Raw genomic sequence first — 15,097 nt, forward strand, 5'->3', positions numbered from 1 at the left:
TCATCCAACCGCACTTTTGCAAGAGAGTACTTTCATGATGTTTGTACCGGGTCAACAATTGTAAAGGGACATAAACATGCGTTTGCATGTGGTCAATATATTTAAAAAAAACACTTACACCTATAACGAAGTCCTGTCGATCGCACGTGTCCAGTTGACGTCGGAACTCCACAGTGGTGTGAGTAGCGTTCTCATAGCCTGATATAAGCTCATAGTTTTGCACGTCATCTGCTTCAGCGCGATCCTCAAATTCTGACCCATGGCAATCCTGTAAATAAAAACAATTTAATGTTAAAATTATTACAACAAATTAGAGGATTCGTAAAAACTACAAGTTCTAAGGGATCGGACAATGCAGTATCAAGATTACTACGCAATATTTATTACGAACGTAAGTCAACATTGGCGGTAGACCCTCATCTTTAAGCAGTCGTAGTTTTTTGAACGAAAACGATTCGATTTTTGACTTATTTTCGAAAATTTACGTACCTAGTTTGACTGTATGGAATGATATAAATATATATCCAGTGATTCAGTTACAGAGGTGGTTTGACTAAAAAACAAACTTAGTAAAGATATTTAGTTTCGAACGTAAAGAAATAAATAGATAAATATTTACACAAAAGATGTTTCTCAGAGGTATATGAATCATATACAAATCGTTTAGACACAATTTGATCTGTAATTTACAACATAGATATATTTATCTAAAAAATCACGCTTCAATAAGAATAAATGTGTTTAAAAAAAAGTAAGAAAAGAACTAACGGTTCTTGAAAATTTTGAACGGTGGTTGGCTCTAACGCCTATTGCCTACCCTTTGCACGAAAAGACCTTGATCGAGAGCGATTTAATAGGCCCTTCATGTAGTTATCAAATTCAGAACACGGGAAAAAAGACTCTATGCAATTACAATAAAAACCATGATAGACAAATGATAGAAATGACAGTAGCATTTGTACCGATGTAAAACCAGCAGATGATATTACAAAATAAAGCGGCAGCTGCTTTGAAGTGCGCTGCAAAGATAATAATAATACTAGAATTATTTCCCTCTTTTTTCGCTGGCAGATGTCGTTTCCGAACGCACGTGCCACGCCGTATGTTCAACCACCTGGCATTTTGTAATACATGTGGTTACGTTTATCGAAAGTCAGAACAAAGAACGTAAGTTCATGCGTAGAATTTTTGCAATACGGCAATATCTTAAAAAAAGGTTTTTGATAATAAAACTTCTGAATCGAACAAGACATGAAACGATTGTATCGCCGTAAACTTTGAAAAGTAAACGCGAATTCTTCGCGGCAGTTCGCTTCTAGAATCTACATTTTAATCTTTTTTATAATTTTCTAAGCTGATTTGAGTTTAAAGTAATTAATTATCATTAGATTAATATTTTATAAACTTAAGAAATTTATTTGTCTTGTTTTTCTTAACGGGCTGTGTTCGCAACTATGCTACAGCGCTAATTTTTCGTTTAATTATAAAAAGAAATATTTTGAATAATTAATTGAAATAAATATGTTTATGTTATGATTATAATTGTAACTTTTTTCAGTTACCGCTCTTTGCACCATTGGATCATCTGATAAAAGTCATAAGTTAAGCATAAATTCTTAAATTATACATTAACAATAAAATTTAAAAGATTTGACTCCATATTAACTAGCTACTAACATATACAGCTAAATAATTACAAATTAAAGTTAATAATTAAGTTGCGGCAACTGATTTGAATATTAAATAAATAATCCCGGCTTCAGCCGTCCGTGGAGATGGCACGCGCGTCGTTGCATTGGCACTATCTAGCCGTGTCATTCATTTGACACCTGCATGAATATATTGGAAGATTAGTTATAGGTTTATAAGCTTTAAAGGGGGAATAGATAGTTCATTTGACAGCAAAAAGCTTTAAAGCTTCCACACCTATTCCCTATCATATTGTATAAAGTGATCACACTGAAATAAGTTACATTATTTACTTTTGCTATTGGAATACGACACGCAATTTACTTTTGGCAGTCCGGTCTGCATAGACAGATAGTAAACACTTCGTGCAACTGAAACACGTCTGCCCAGCTTTGTTTATTTTTAAGTTTTTAAGTTCACGGAACCTTCCGCTCCGTGAACTCAGTTCTGGTGAAGATGTAAAAGCCCCCAAGCTAACAGAATCAACATCAACCGAGAATAAGCAAGTTAGTGAAAAATAAATATATCGATATGTAGTAATCAGAATTTTGATAACGATTTTCTTACTGTATTAATATGTTATTTAAGATTTCTAAACGGTTGGTTTTTAGATAGGGTGTACCATACACAATCAATGATTTCAAACATTTATTGACAACAAATATACTATGTATACTTACCTCCTACCCTTACCTTCTTACCCCTCTAACCACTCTGTACATTTAAAAAAATAATTGCAGTTAAAATTATTTAGGAAATCGAAAACTAATTAGTTTCTAAATTTACAAATACAAAGAATAAATTACTAATCCTATTTCAATTGTTAAGGTCAACACTGCAAACCAAATTGATAAAGTTCTAACCGTGCTCTTATGGGCTTACGACTGTTGTCCTAACATAACATCCGCGACTAAAAGCTTAAAATACTCTTTGTAACTTCTTTTCGTTTATCTAAATAGGCTGAACATCGTGTTTGAATCTTTTTTGTCGTTACAGGAAAAACTATTTCGTTTAATACTAAATATTTCGCGACCTTGCTGTATTTACGTGTCCAAATTTCAGTCTATGTATATAATTTACGTAACATAAAAATAAATAACTCTTTTGGATTGATCGCAATAACCAAGGATGCAACGTTTGATGCAATTCATCATCGTCATTAGATCAGCTATTTAGGCGTCTACTGTAAGGCATTGGTTTTTCCCAAAGATCTCTACGGTGATTGGTCCTGCGCTACCCGCAAACAGCGACTTATCACGTATTTCTCTTGCATTTCTTATATCTATATTAATATTTTTTTTTTACCAAACACAGAGTCTCTGTAACTCTGTGTTTGGCACTAATCGGTGTAACATAACTTCTGAAGATGTCCCGTGGAAGAGTGAAACACGTGTTTAGTGATTTGACGGTGGCAGTTGTGTAATTCGCATTGTTTGCCGCATATGCATTTATCAGCGGGCTGACGGGCGGTGCACTTTGTTGCACGACTACCACTGCATGTGCGGAAGTGACTAAATATTGGTCTTTTTCTTACTTAGGATGGACTTACGCAAGGTAACGCCTGATTCCATTAAATATTCCTTTAAATGTTAAAATGAATTTTAAAATATTAGGTACTGTGTTGTAATGTGTTTTATAATCACTCGATGCTTAAATATACTTTTTGTAACGTAAGTCTTGTTAATAGGTACGTATAACGACGCAATGATGGCGTAGAGAGTATTCGAATTTCTTAGGGAAGACATTATTACGCAGATATTACATCATGATAGACTATGAGTTCATGGTATGCTGAGAAGTTATTCCTCACATATTGCTCAAATTTAAGTAACTTGTTATAAACCGTGTTGTACTAGTAGTTTGTTCTATTCACCAAAAAGATGTTAGCGATGTCGGCAAAATTGTCATCATTCGTATAAAGAAGAGGATAAATGAAAGTATAATATATCTGTCATACAATATATACGTTGTTACATCGTACAATTTCAAAACACACACAACAAATGTTTGTACATCGCTATGAAGTGGAACGATGCGGTATAAATTGATGTCATAGCCGCAGTAGCGGAACACCCAGTGATATAACAACCGAAAACAAATGGACATCCAATCAACTCGCCAGCACTGTTTCGCAGTTGTACAGTCCAAAGAAATATAGGTTTAAATACGAAACATAAACCTATATAGTTCTCTAGAAAGTTTTATTATTTTTGTCACTTGAATGTAACTTACTTATTAATTTAATTAATTTTAAACTTTAAGCTTTGAATCATTTCATATATAATCACTATTAAAAATTAAAAAGTCAGAATATAAAAATTTGACAGGAACTAGTATCAAGTTGAACTATAATAAACTTAATAAAGCTACGAGGGTTTCATACGCCTGATTGAAAAACACACACAGACACAAACACAATCGAGGCATTTCATTGGGAGGAAGTAAATATGTTTTCTTAATACTGTAATTAGATAAATACACTAGTCATTTTAGCCCATAGACGCCTACTACAACGCATAGGGCTCCCCCAAAGATATCTATGGGGGGATATACCAATCACAGCGCTAGGCAGGCTGGTTGGCTATCCCAGTGTGATAATTTGGTACACAGAGGACACTGCTGCGAATCCTCTTAAAACTTGTTTGTTAGCAGTGGAAACCTTAAGTAATTAATGCACAAAGTTTGAATTGAACAACATCGTATCCCAGAAATCGAACCTGCGACCAACGATCGCCTCTACGTCTCTGTCCTCTACTGCTGGACTACCATTATCGTTTCAGCAGCAGGACCTTCATTGGATATAGGCCTCCACTAGAGATTTCGAAAAAGGTTGCCATATATAGGATGCCGGCGTTTTTCATCTATTATATCGTCCTAGTTGTATCATCACTTAAAATATTTTAAAGTAAAAAGAGTAAAGGTTTTTTAGTTCTTTTTTATAATACTTTTTAAATTTCTTGTGTAACAAGTTTGAGGCATTACACTTGCGTACATTGGATGGAATTACTAGTTTTATGATCTTTTGATAACATGCACGAAAAATGAACAAGTTCATAAAAAGAAGAATATAAAAAGTAAAGCATAAACGACCTTTTATCTGGTAGTCTATATATTAGTAGAATGCGAGAATAAATGTTTTAAATACATATAAATTTGGTTTCTCTTTGGATTCTTATTTGGACTATGTAGCCGTTACGATGTTGATGAATAAAGATTTATTTCATTTCAGTCCATTATTAGCATTATATACAAGTTCGTATACCAAATGAATAATACATTTCGCTCTTAGTTTGTTCGCGCGGTAGGAGGAAACAATGACGGCGAATAACTTTTGTATCTAGGTCGCATCTTCTACATTATGCATTAAAACATACGACTCAAGTTCATTGTCGGTGGGCGTGTAAAGATTTCAATAAAAATCTTTTATCTCCGTACTATTTAATTTTACAAGTAAGTGGCAAGACAGAAGTTTAATTTAAAAAAGCAACTTGCATATACGATGATTAGTTATATGTGTAAAAACTTTAAAATAGTGGATGTATAGCTCATTTATCAGCAAAAACGTTTAAAGCTTCTACCCTCATTTCCAATCACGTGTATAAAGTAATCACTCTAAAATATTCTACTTTAATTAATTTTTTCAATTTGAATACGACAGGATTCAAAACGTACAGCGACAGATAGTAAACAATAATTAATTTTAATATGTAGCAATTCGAATTTTGAAATCGATTTTCTTTTATTATATTATAATAACGTTATTTATTAGTTCTAAAATAATTGATTTTTAGTTAGGGCATGCCGTACATTAATTGTCAGCAAATGAGTTATACTTATACCTACATTTACTCTTTTAAAACCTTATTTCTAATCATCCTGTATAAAGTACATCAACAACATTTGAAATATGAGTAGAAGTTTATCTCCTAACATAAGTTATATGAGCAAAATGTAAAAACCATATATTTTCTTTACCATTAATTCAATTTTTATATTATTAAAATAAATATAATAACATGACTCAACTTAATAAAGGTACTTAACAAATTAAGTCAAGTTATTTTTTGCGACGTCTTTAATCAATTGAAAAATCTTTTAGACTTTAATTGGGTTTTTAATTGTTGTGCTGTAGCTTATTAATTAAGTTTACTGTATAAGAATTCTGAGGCAATACATGGAGAGTTCATTGTAACAGCGTATACAGTTACCAGTTGAATGTTATTCAGAATACTACAAGCTTATTTGCGTGATACCGTGTGTAATACAAATCTGTTACCGAGGCTTTTTTGTCATTGACAAATACTGTTTGCTCAGCATCTACAACTTTGTCCTTTGGAGTCTCAGTACATGGCGTTGTCCTATTTATTAGACTTAAGTGAGGCCTCCAACCTCGCAGGTCTTTTCGGCGGGCATACCACGGAGTGGTTTGACCCTAAACAACTTTGAGTGACAGCCTAAGCTGTCAGCATATCGTTAAGTATTTCGATTCAGAAGTGCTTTAGATATTGTTTTTGCTCGATATGTTGCTTTAAGCAGGTTTTGTGGGTTTTAAAGAATTATATACTGTGCAACACCACGTTTGTATGATGAACAATTAAGAAATAAGGTAGTTCAGATGTACATGCTGGTGAAATATTTTTAATAGCTTAGTAGGCTTCGTCGATATCCACCATTCGCCAGATAACAATAAAATCACCATTAAAGAGTTAGTTCCAAATAAAAAAAATTCCCACCCAGAATTACAAATTCGATTAACCGCTAACCATAATTTCGTCCAAACTTCACAAGCCAATAAAAGTTATTGAAACTTGTTTAAGAAAGCAGTTCCACGACTAATTATGGCACAATTACTAGATCAATCCGCTGAACTGTTTATGGATGTAAATTTTTATGTAATTCCGTCATCATTAACGTCGGTGGTTTTACAGCTAATGCTGCAATAATATGCAAATATATTTAACAGTGTATAAAGACCTTTATACGTGTCAAGATTGATCGACTCGCTTTACATTCCGGTTGGACGTGACGGAAGTGACCAGAAATGACACGGAGTCGCCGGGAATAAGTCCGCCGAGTTGAAATCTCAACAATTAAGCTCAGGATGCGATATAAAGAGGTTTGTATACAGGCGTGGGAACGTTGCCGGCATTCTGCCGTAGCTCAAATCGGCGAGCCAATCCTCGCAAAAGCCTGTTCCTTCGTGAATGTTTTATTGTGCGCTGGGTTGCGGTGATCCGTGTGAATGTCGGAAAGCTCGCAACGTTATCTATATTTTTTGTGCACGTAAGTTAAGCCGAAATGGATCGAATTCATATAACAATGAAGAATAATACAGTTTGTAAAAAAATAATTATTACAATAAAATGTAAAAACTGCTTTATCTCATGATTTCATTAATATTTTATGAGTTAAAATAAAATACATTAACGTTTTATTGTTTTTTTATGTACATAAAATTACACGCCGTATTAAAGTAACATGTAAGGCCTTGAGATTTTTGCAAGAGATTATTGAACTTTTAAATAAAATATGATTTCCTTTGCCTGTAAATACTAAAATAGTGAAGCTAATATAATATTTACACCATTTCTTTCGTTCACAGAAGCCTTGCCAAAGATTTCTAATAAGACCACTTGGTAGTGACCAGCACCTAGCGTCTTTCGACGACATTAAAACCTTCGCGGTTTTTGGTCTTCACTTTAGAACCTTAGGGTTATTAGCAACCATTTGTTCTGTGCGCAATGCCTGCCCACTGCCTGATCTTGCTAATTCGCTGAGTTATGTCCGTTACTTTCATACATTTTCAGATCTCCTCATTCCTTATTCAAACTCGCAAAGAAATCCCGAGGATAGCCGTCTCTGTATTTCGTTGAGGGAATGTGAGATTACAAATGACACCCGAAGTGAAAGACCATGTATCATTGCTATAAGTCAAACCCATCGATCTATCTTAATTGTTAGATTTAAAAAATTAAAACCTTAAATTATAAATATAATAACCTTAATGTAAAAGCCTAAATGTTGCACAAATACGTTAAAATAAAACATAAAGCAACATCAGTCAGGAGATTTAACTGCGGTTTCCGTGACACTTGAGTGATACTTGGCTTTTGAACCGTCAAGTAATATATTAAAGGTTATGTGGTTTATATACCTGAAATTTTACAATTTAATAATAAAATTGTATTCCCTATCATTAGTAATTATCTGTTACTACCCTTTTTATGCTGATATTTTAGAGTGATTTTTGGCAATACTTTTTTTTCTATTTTAACTTAAAACTACTCTGCGAGTGTTACAGATGCTCATCGGCAAAGCCGATTCACTATTCTGTAAACACTTTTGTTTGCTTCATAAACAGTTTCCTTTTTAAAAATATACATAGTTCGACTATTAATTGCGTACTTTTCCATTTAGATTTTTTACTTTATTGTATATGTAATAACCATAACATATAAGTTACAATAACATTACAAAATAACAATTGGCGGTTCAAGATTATATTAGCGATTACATTAAAGAAATAGCATTCCGCGATTCCATTCAGACAACCGTTGCATGGATTACAAAAGATAGAGTTTTTAATAGAAACGTGGGATCTAGAAACAGAATTAAAAATACAGATAAATAAGTCAAATATACACTAACTTATTAGCAACAAAGAGAGTGTACATAGGGATGCAGGGGTAGTCCAGCGATAAGGAATGTGACTTGCGATCATAGGTCGCGGGTTCCATTCAATCTAAATTACAAAAATAATTTACCTTCTGTGCAATAATTATAAAGGATTGTCAATGCTAGCAAACAAGATTCCAGAGGATGGGCAGCAACGTCCAGCATACCAAAATACCTCATTGCAATCGCCAATCCCGTGGCGATTATGGTATAAACCCCGTGGGTATCTTAGGGGCGAGGCCTATACATCGGAATGGGCATCTATGGGCTGAAACGACGACGAGGTCGACGTAAATTTATAAAATTCTGTACATTAGCCAACAAAGTATTAAATGCAAAAAAAAGTACTTTAATGTAAGCTGTAACATATATATTATACATACATATATGCTACATGACTAAGATAACTTATATGGTTTTAATTTTAAACATCATATATAACAGCTGACCTACGTTCAGTTACCGAGTTATACAATTAGGTTTAGTTCTATAACAGTTTGTGCATACACCAACGTCCCTGACTACCCACATCAGACGAACAAATAAAAAAAAATAGAAATGAGACGACTGATGCGATATAAGACATTAGAATAATGTAATGTGGGAACAATAAAGCTGCGCTAATAATGTGGATTTAACTGATAAAGTACTAAGTAATATTTTAGTATATATGAAAACCCATATCTTATTAAAACAATTATTTAAGCTTTAATTTAATTTCAAATATTTACGTTTCAGTTTCTTTAAATTGTCAAATTTTTTTAAAACAAACTTGAATAAAGATCTTTAATGTAATTTTGATAAAAAAATGATTTGCTCTTTTTAAGAAAACGTAATACACGCAAAAAGAAGAGTAGCATTGCGGTTATCGCTCGACACTGCTGTGGTTACACGACAACGGAGATTTTTCAAATCCCGCTAAATTTTATTATAAAACTGATGTTGCCTTGTTTTGTCTCTGCGGGCTTGTTTTCGAAACTAAGCAACACTGCGCTCATTTTGCGACGGAGATAAACCATATTTGAATATCGTATTCAAATTAAGGAGAAAACTTTTTATATCAGATGAAATAAATAAATGTCGAAATAATTAAGTTTTTTAACTGTTTATACTATACACTTCTCAGGCTTATTTTATATGATTAAATAATCTTTTTGGTATCTAGATGTACAACCAAGTATAGCAATAAATAACCAAATGACTGAGTGTTGCTCACGACAAACAAGAACCGAGCAGCAGGCTTATCCCGAAACTAGGGAGAGGGAATTATTCTAAATCATTCTTGTTGTCTTACTGTGAAGTTCGTTTGAAAGTTGACACAAATACGCGTTGTAATTTTAATAATTTTATTGTAATCTATTTATAAAACAATGTTTAAAAACATATTAGCTTTATTAAAGATCCGGCTGAAATTTTTAAATAAATCAATGCGCAATGAAAAGCCCTGCGCTGCCCGTATCCTGCAAGTTCCCGCGACCTAACTATGTCGGTTTTCCTGTTGGGGGACTACCCAAGCCGCGTCTAAAGGCTCGTGGTTGCTTTTCAAGAATCTTTTGGCTCCAACCAGCTATCGGCTGCATGCCACTTCAGATGAACAATTCTTCGAGCAAAGTCGGACTTAGTTCTTCTGCGGATTTCCATATTTCTATTTCGATCTTGCAGCAAACTTCGAGCATATCCTCTCCATTACTCTTTAGGTGGCCTTGTATCTAATGAAGCCAATTTAAGCGACCAGGTCTCTTACCCGTACGTCTAAATAATATATAAATCTGATATATTCTCTAAATCTTTAGTTCCTTTTAAAATCTATAATGAGACGTAGATTTCATTATCTTATACATTAGGTACTAATCAAACTTAACAATGTATATTATGTTATACTATTCTTGAGGAGGATATTTTAATGGTATTTAGTCGATTTAGTAAGATATTTGTATAAAGGTCCGAGTGCCTCGAAGTAAATTAGTCCAGCGAAACTGATATAAGTTGAACACCGGTTAGAAACATGGGAGAATATAATCCAAGCTTCGACAATAATCCAAGTAGTAAAAAATTGCGTTTAAGCGACCTTGACAGAGGTTAACTAAACCATCATCAATTATTAAAATAAAAACTAGATAAGTGGTACAACTTATAAAGTACAGTGTTTACGATAGAACTAGATGTGATTGGATATAACATTGGCAACAAGTACAGTAAAATAACAAATTAGATTATTGTTGGTAGAAAGGTCGACATATTATTAGCGTCCATTGAGTGGTATTCAAATCACATTACAGGTTGATGAAATGTTGCGGACTAAGAAAAGCGCTACGATTGCGTAACAGCGTTTCTATTGTGCAATTTTATTCAAAGTTCAAGCGGAAGCATTAAAATTCCTTATACGTTCACACAAAAGAATAAGTTTTGAGAACCCGGCTGATGGTTTGCGCATGTGAATTGCGGAACACAATAGGAACAGTGTACCTACAACGTCAAACGCAGCCGATGCCATTCTTTGAGTGATACGCCTTACAATTCATTTCTTTGATTCTTTGCAATTTTCTTAGATACACACTAACAATGCGCGATGTGTCTACCAAGAAATAGATATTTTGGAATGTTACTATTTGCATTATCACTAGTTATAGCATTGTAGTGATTTTATCCTCTATTAACTAAGATTTGTTTATTTATTGTGAAGACCTACATAGCCGACAATTTACACATCATAGAATATTATCATTAATAGACACGCTACGCTAATTACACATAACACATTATTATCAACTCAAATTAATTGAGGGTAATACCCGAGTACACTTAACAGTAAAAAAAACGAAACCGAGAATTGATTACTATAAAAGTATGTACGAGGTATGTTGAGGGTTTATAGGTGCTATGTATTTGTTTACTATAATTTTATTCTATTTATATATGGTAAAAAGTATACGTCATGTAGTACATAATATGTAGAAAACAGTATAGAAATAATATAAAGGTGATATATAAACATAACCAACTTGTATCGTTAAATTTTTATTATTGTTTAGTGCTATTTATTTGTTTTTTGCAAAAAAAGTCATTCACGGGAAGTGTCTAATAAAGAAAAGTCGGTGTTTAAAATATCTGATTTAAATCTGATACAACTTTTTTTTTGATTAAATAAAACTTAACAAAGACATTGCTTAGACTCTGCTCCATAGCGAAGTTTTTGAATTAAAGGCGAACGATATATGTAACTATAAGCCAAAAGATATATTACAACAATATATTTAAATAATTCCATTATCAAAGAAATATCAACAATATCGTAGTCACATAGAGTCGAATTCGTGTTGTTGAAATAAAAACTGTATTAATTCTACATGTGTTTTAAGAGATAAACATTAAAGTGCAGGTGTCTGCCCGCATGCACCTTGCGTCGTGAATTACTTACTAATGTTTTGAATTAAGTAACAGTGCGTCTGTCATTGTTTTCGATCACTCTTCTGTAGTAATACTGTATGTTATTTTATTATCTCAATTCCAACGCGCCTTTCATACATACCATACATCAATTTCGATAAAATATTTTCTGAAACAACTTTAATTTTGGACTATTTCATTAATTATATAATTCACATATGGAGCCATGGATAGGACTATGTACAGAATTTCTCTACGAGATGAAATCAACGTTGAGATCAATAGACAAACGAATGTACCGGACATAGCTCGGCGGCAGGCTTATCGCGCAGAATAAATGCAAGGCGAGGCCTGAACTTCTGGAGTGGAAACCACGTGCCTGCAAGCACAATGCAGGACCTCCACCCCCACGTATCACAAGACAAGCAACTCCAACTGTGACTATTTTCAATCTATAAAGGTGGTCTATAAGCTCTTTCGTATTCGATTCGCAAGATAAATACCAGTAGACTACAAAGATATATACATATATATATATATATAAATATACATATGTGTGTGTTGTAAAATGGTATAAATACTGTCGTGTTAATAAGTGTGATATATATTCCAGAACCAGACTTTAAACATTAGCAATAGTATTGTTTTAAATTTAAAATGGCAGTAAAGATATTTTACGTTGCCACGTGTATTCCGTCTTAAATCTTTTCGATACAGCACCTTTATTTCCTGTTGTCTCCATTTCTCATTTTACAACAAATTGTTTTAGAAAGGCAAAAATATTTGTTATATATCTGTAGAACGGTTGCTTATTTTAAACTTTCACTTACCACCGGGCCTGTTATCAATATATTACAATGCTATATTTTAATCTCAAAGGAATGTGACAAGTTTATAGAAATGTATAAATTAAGATTTGGTGATAAACATGTACAAGAGTATACAATATTTTCGATTTTACGACTTGTACTCAAAATTAATAGTCAAGCTTTAAATTAGATTTTATAGATACTTTAACGAAATTTATAGAAATTTTAACTAATTGAAGTCGCTGTACTATTCTGATCGATATTTATGGAGCTAATAGATTGATACAATCAAATTTAACTTCAACGGGATTAATTTGAACAATGATTTTAAATTATCATGAGTAACCTCTTTGCTCGAATATTTAGAAATTTGTTATGCATATAAACTACCATTAATACCGAAACAGATGAACGCTAAAAGGAACGCCTAAAGATTCTGGAGGGGAGACCATGATGATCAAATGCTTTTAACTTGCCTTTTTGGATATCAAGGTGGAGGCCTAGTCGAGGAGTGGATGGTCCTTGGCTGAAATGATGATGACGAAACAGATCTCGTGCTAAAATATGCTGACAATTTCGAGTCGTAATAATTTCAGTAGTAACAGTTTTAAATTGAAAAAATACGTACTCGACCATGTAAGTCACATGATCACGGTTATTTTTGTTAGAGCATGTCAAAAATTCTTTGTAAGATGTAAGCTTTGAAAGAATATAACGTTTTAATATCAATATAAATAGATAAATTCATGTCTTACTAATACGTTAAAATATTAACTAACCGAAGTTAGTTTGAATCTTATTTACGACGAACAATAAAAAAGTCTAGAAAACAGCGGAACGAATGTCTACCTAAAATAACGTCACCAGCTGATTAAATGTACGCTAGAGAAATTTAACTCTTATGTATATGACTGGAGATGTTAAAATATAATTGGTCTTTGGTCAATCGCACAACGCATCGTAGCTACTGATCTAAGATAAACCGAGCCGGTATGCCAAACCGATCATTGAAACGAGATAAGGAATGCATGTGTTCGCTTTTTACGATCTTTTCATGTCAATATTGAAATATAGATCTATAAATATAACTACAAGTACACACATATCCAATTCCTACGTGTCGTAATGCTGAGTTAGTTTGTATCATATGCACGTGGGATTTAATATGAAACTTCGGTACTGATGTAAGACGTAATATTGTTATTTTTAAGCTACAATACCCTATATCGTTAGACTATAAAATTACATTATAACGATATGTCCTTTCTATAAACTTTAAAAATTTATAATAAGGTTTTTACAACAATATGCAATTACCTTGAATAAAATCATCTCTGTGAAATATGTATTTTTTCTATTAAAATGTCAATTGTAATTTTTTCTATCGAAAGGTCTATGTCTTTAGGCAGTACAGTATTTTAAAATGTAGTTCCGAAATCGCTTTTTCTTACTGTATTATCATTACGTTATTACCGTCTTGTACGATTTTGCAATGCTATACAGTACAAATTTGCTTCCATAAAATGAGACACGGAAACGTCTGCTTTACATATGAGACAAAAAAATTTAATTGAGCTACAGAGAAAATGATACATATTTTAATGTTTATTGTTAGTCTTCATAAATAAATGTGATTATTTAATAAATACGTATGTATAGAAACACATACTTATAACATATATTTGTGTTTTTGAGTACGTTAAATATTTATGAAACTCTAAACTATATCACTGTACATGTCGACTGCCTCCTAGGTGTCCTTATAGTGCTATACTATAGTTGTCTGTAACTAATTGCTTGGAGAGAGAGGGACGCAAAATGTAATATTTTTAGTTATTGTAACCGTATGTATTTTTTTCGCCACGTGGGCAATTGTGTTTAGGATAAAAATAAAAAAGAAATGTCTTAAAAATTACTTCTTTTCGATTAAAACACTAATGAGACTTAAAAACGTGTAATATAATTATTATACGTGTTATCCACAGTATGTTTACTTAAACGAAAGCCACGTAACCGACCAAAAAATCGCAAGTTATTTTGGACGATTATTCATAAAATGGGTGTCTGACACACTATAAACATTTAAATTTGTCCACAATTAAATTAAAATGCGAAACGGATCGCGTTAACGTGAAATTTTATTCCGATCGACCTGTACGTAATAAATCGAATGAATTATTATTAGCTGCTAAGTGATTTAAGCGCGATATTGGCTTCCAGAATCTTCTTAGGAATATAAAACTAAGGTTATGTGAGAAGGGTAAGACATATTATTTGCTACTCGTATTGTCGCATAAAATATTCGAGTAAGGATAAGTTTACATGCAACAGCCGTTTGCGACGTCATTATTTCTCGTTTTTTTGCTCCTGTTTATTTTACGACTTGCATGTCGCAATTTTGGACTGAATTGGTGTGTCACGGATGGCATTGATATCTTTTTAATTCATTACTAGGTTTAATTTTCGGACAAAGACATACATCGAAAACATCTGCAACAAAGTGACGGCTATATTTATTCTCAACTATGATAAATAGA

General features: G+C 32.8%; 1 protein-coding gene across 1 annotated transcript in view; it reads right to left on the bottom strand.

The window, feature by feature from the left end:
* The window catches only part of LOC137918831 (MOXD1 homolog 1-like), a 92,556-nt gene that overhangs the window by 11,056 nt on the left and 66,403 nt on the right, over positions 1-15,097 (bottom strand). Inside the window, exon 3 of the mRNA XM_068761750.1 lies at positions 119-268. Within this exon, the coding sequence (XP_068617851.1) occupies positions 119-268 (150 nt within the window). The remainder of the gene's footprint in view (positions 1-118; positions 269-15,097) is intronic.

This window comes from Battus philenor, unplaced genomic scaffold (genome assembly GCF_028537555.1).
Source record: "Battus philenor isolate CCGP_79_NKW_IND1 unplaced genomic scaffold, ilBatPhil1.0.hap1 SCAF_15, whole genome shotgun sequence".
Classification (NCBI taxonomy): Eukaryota; Metazoa; Arthropoda; class Insecta; order Lepidoptera; family Papilionidae; genus Battus; species Battus philenor.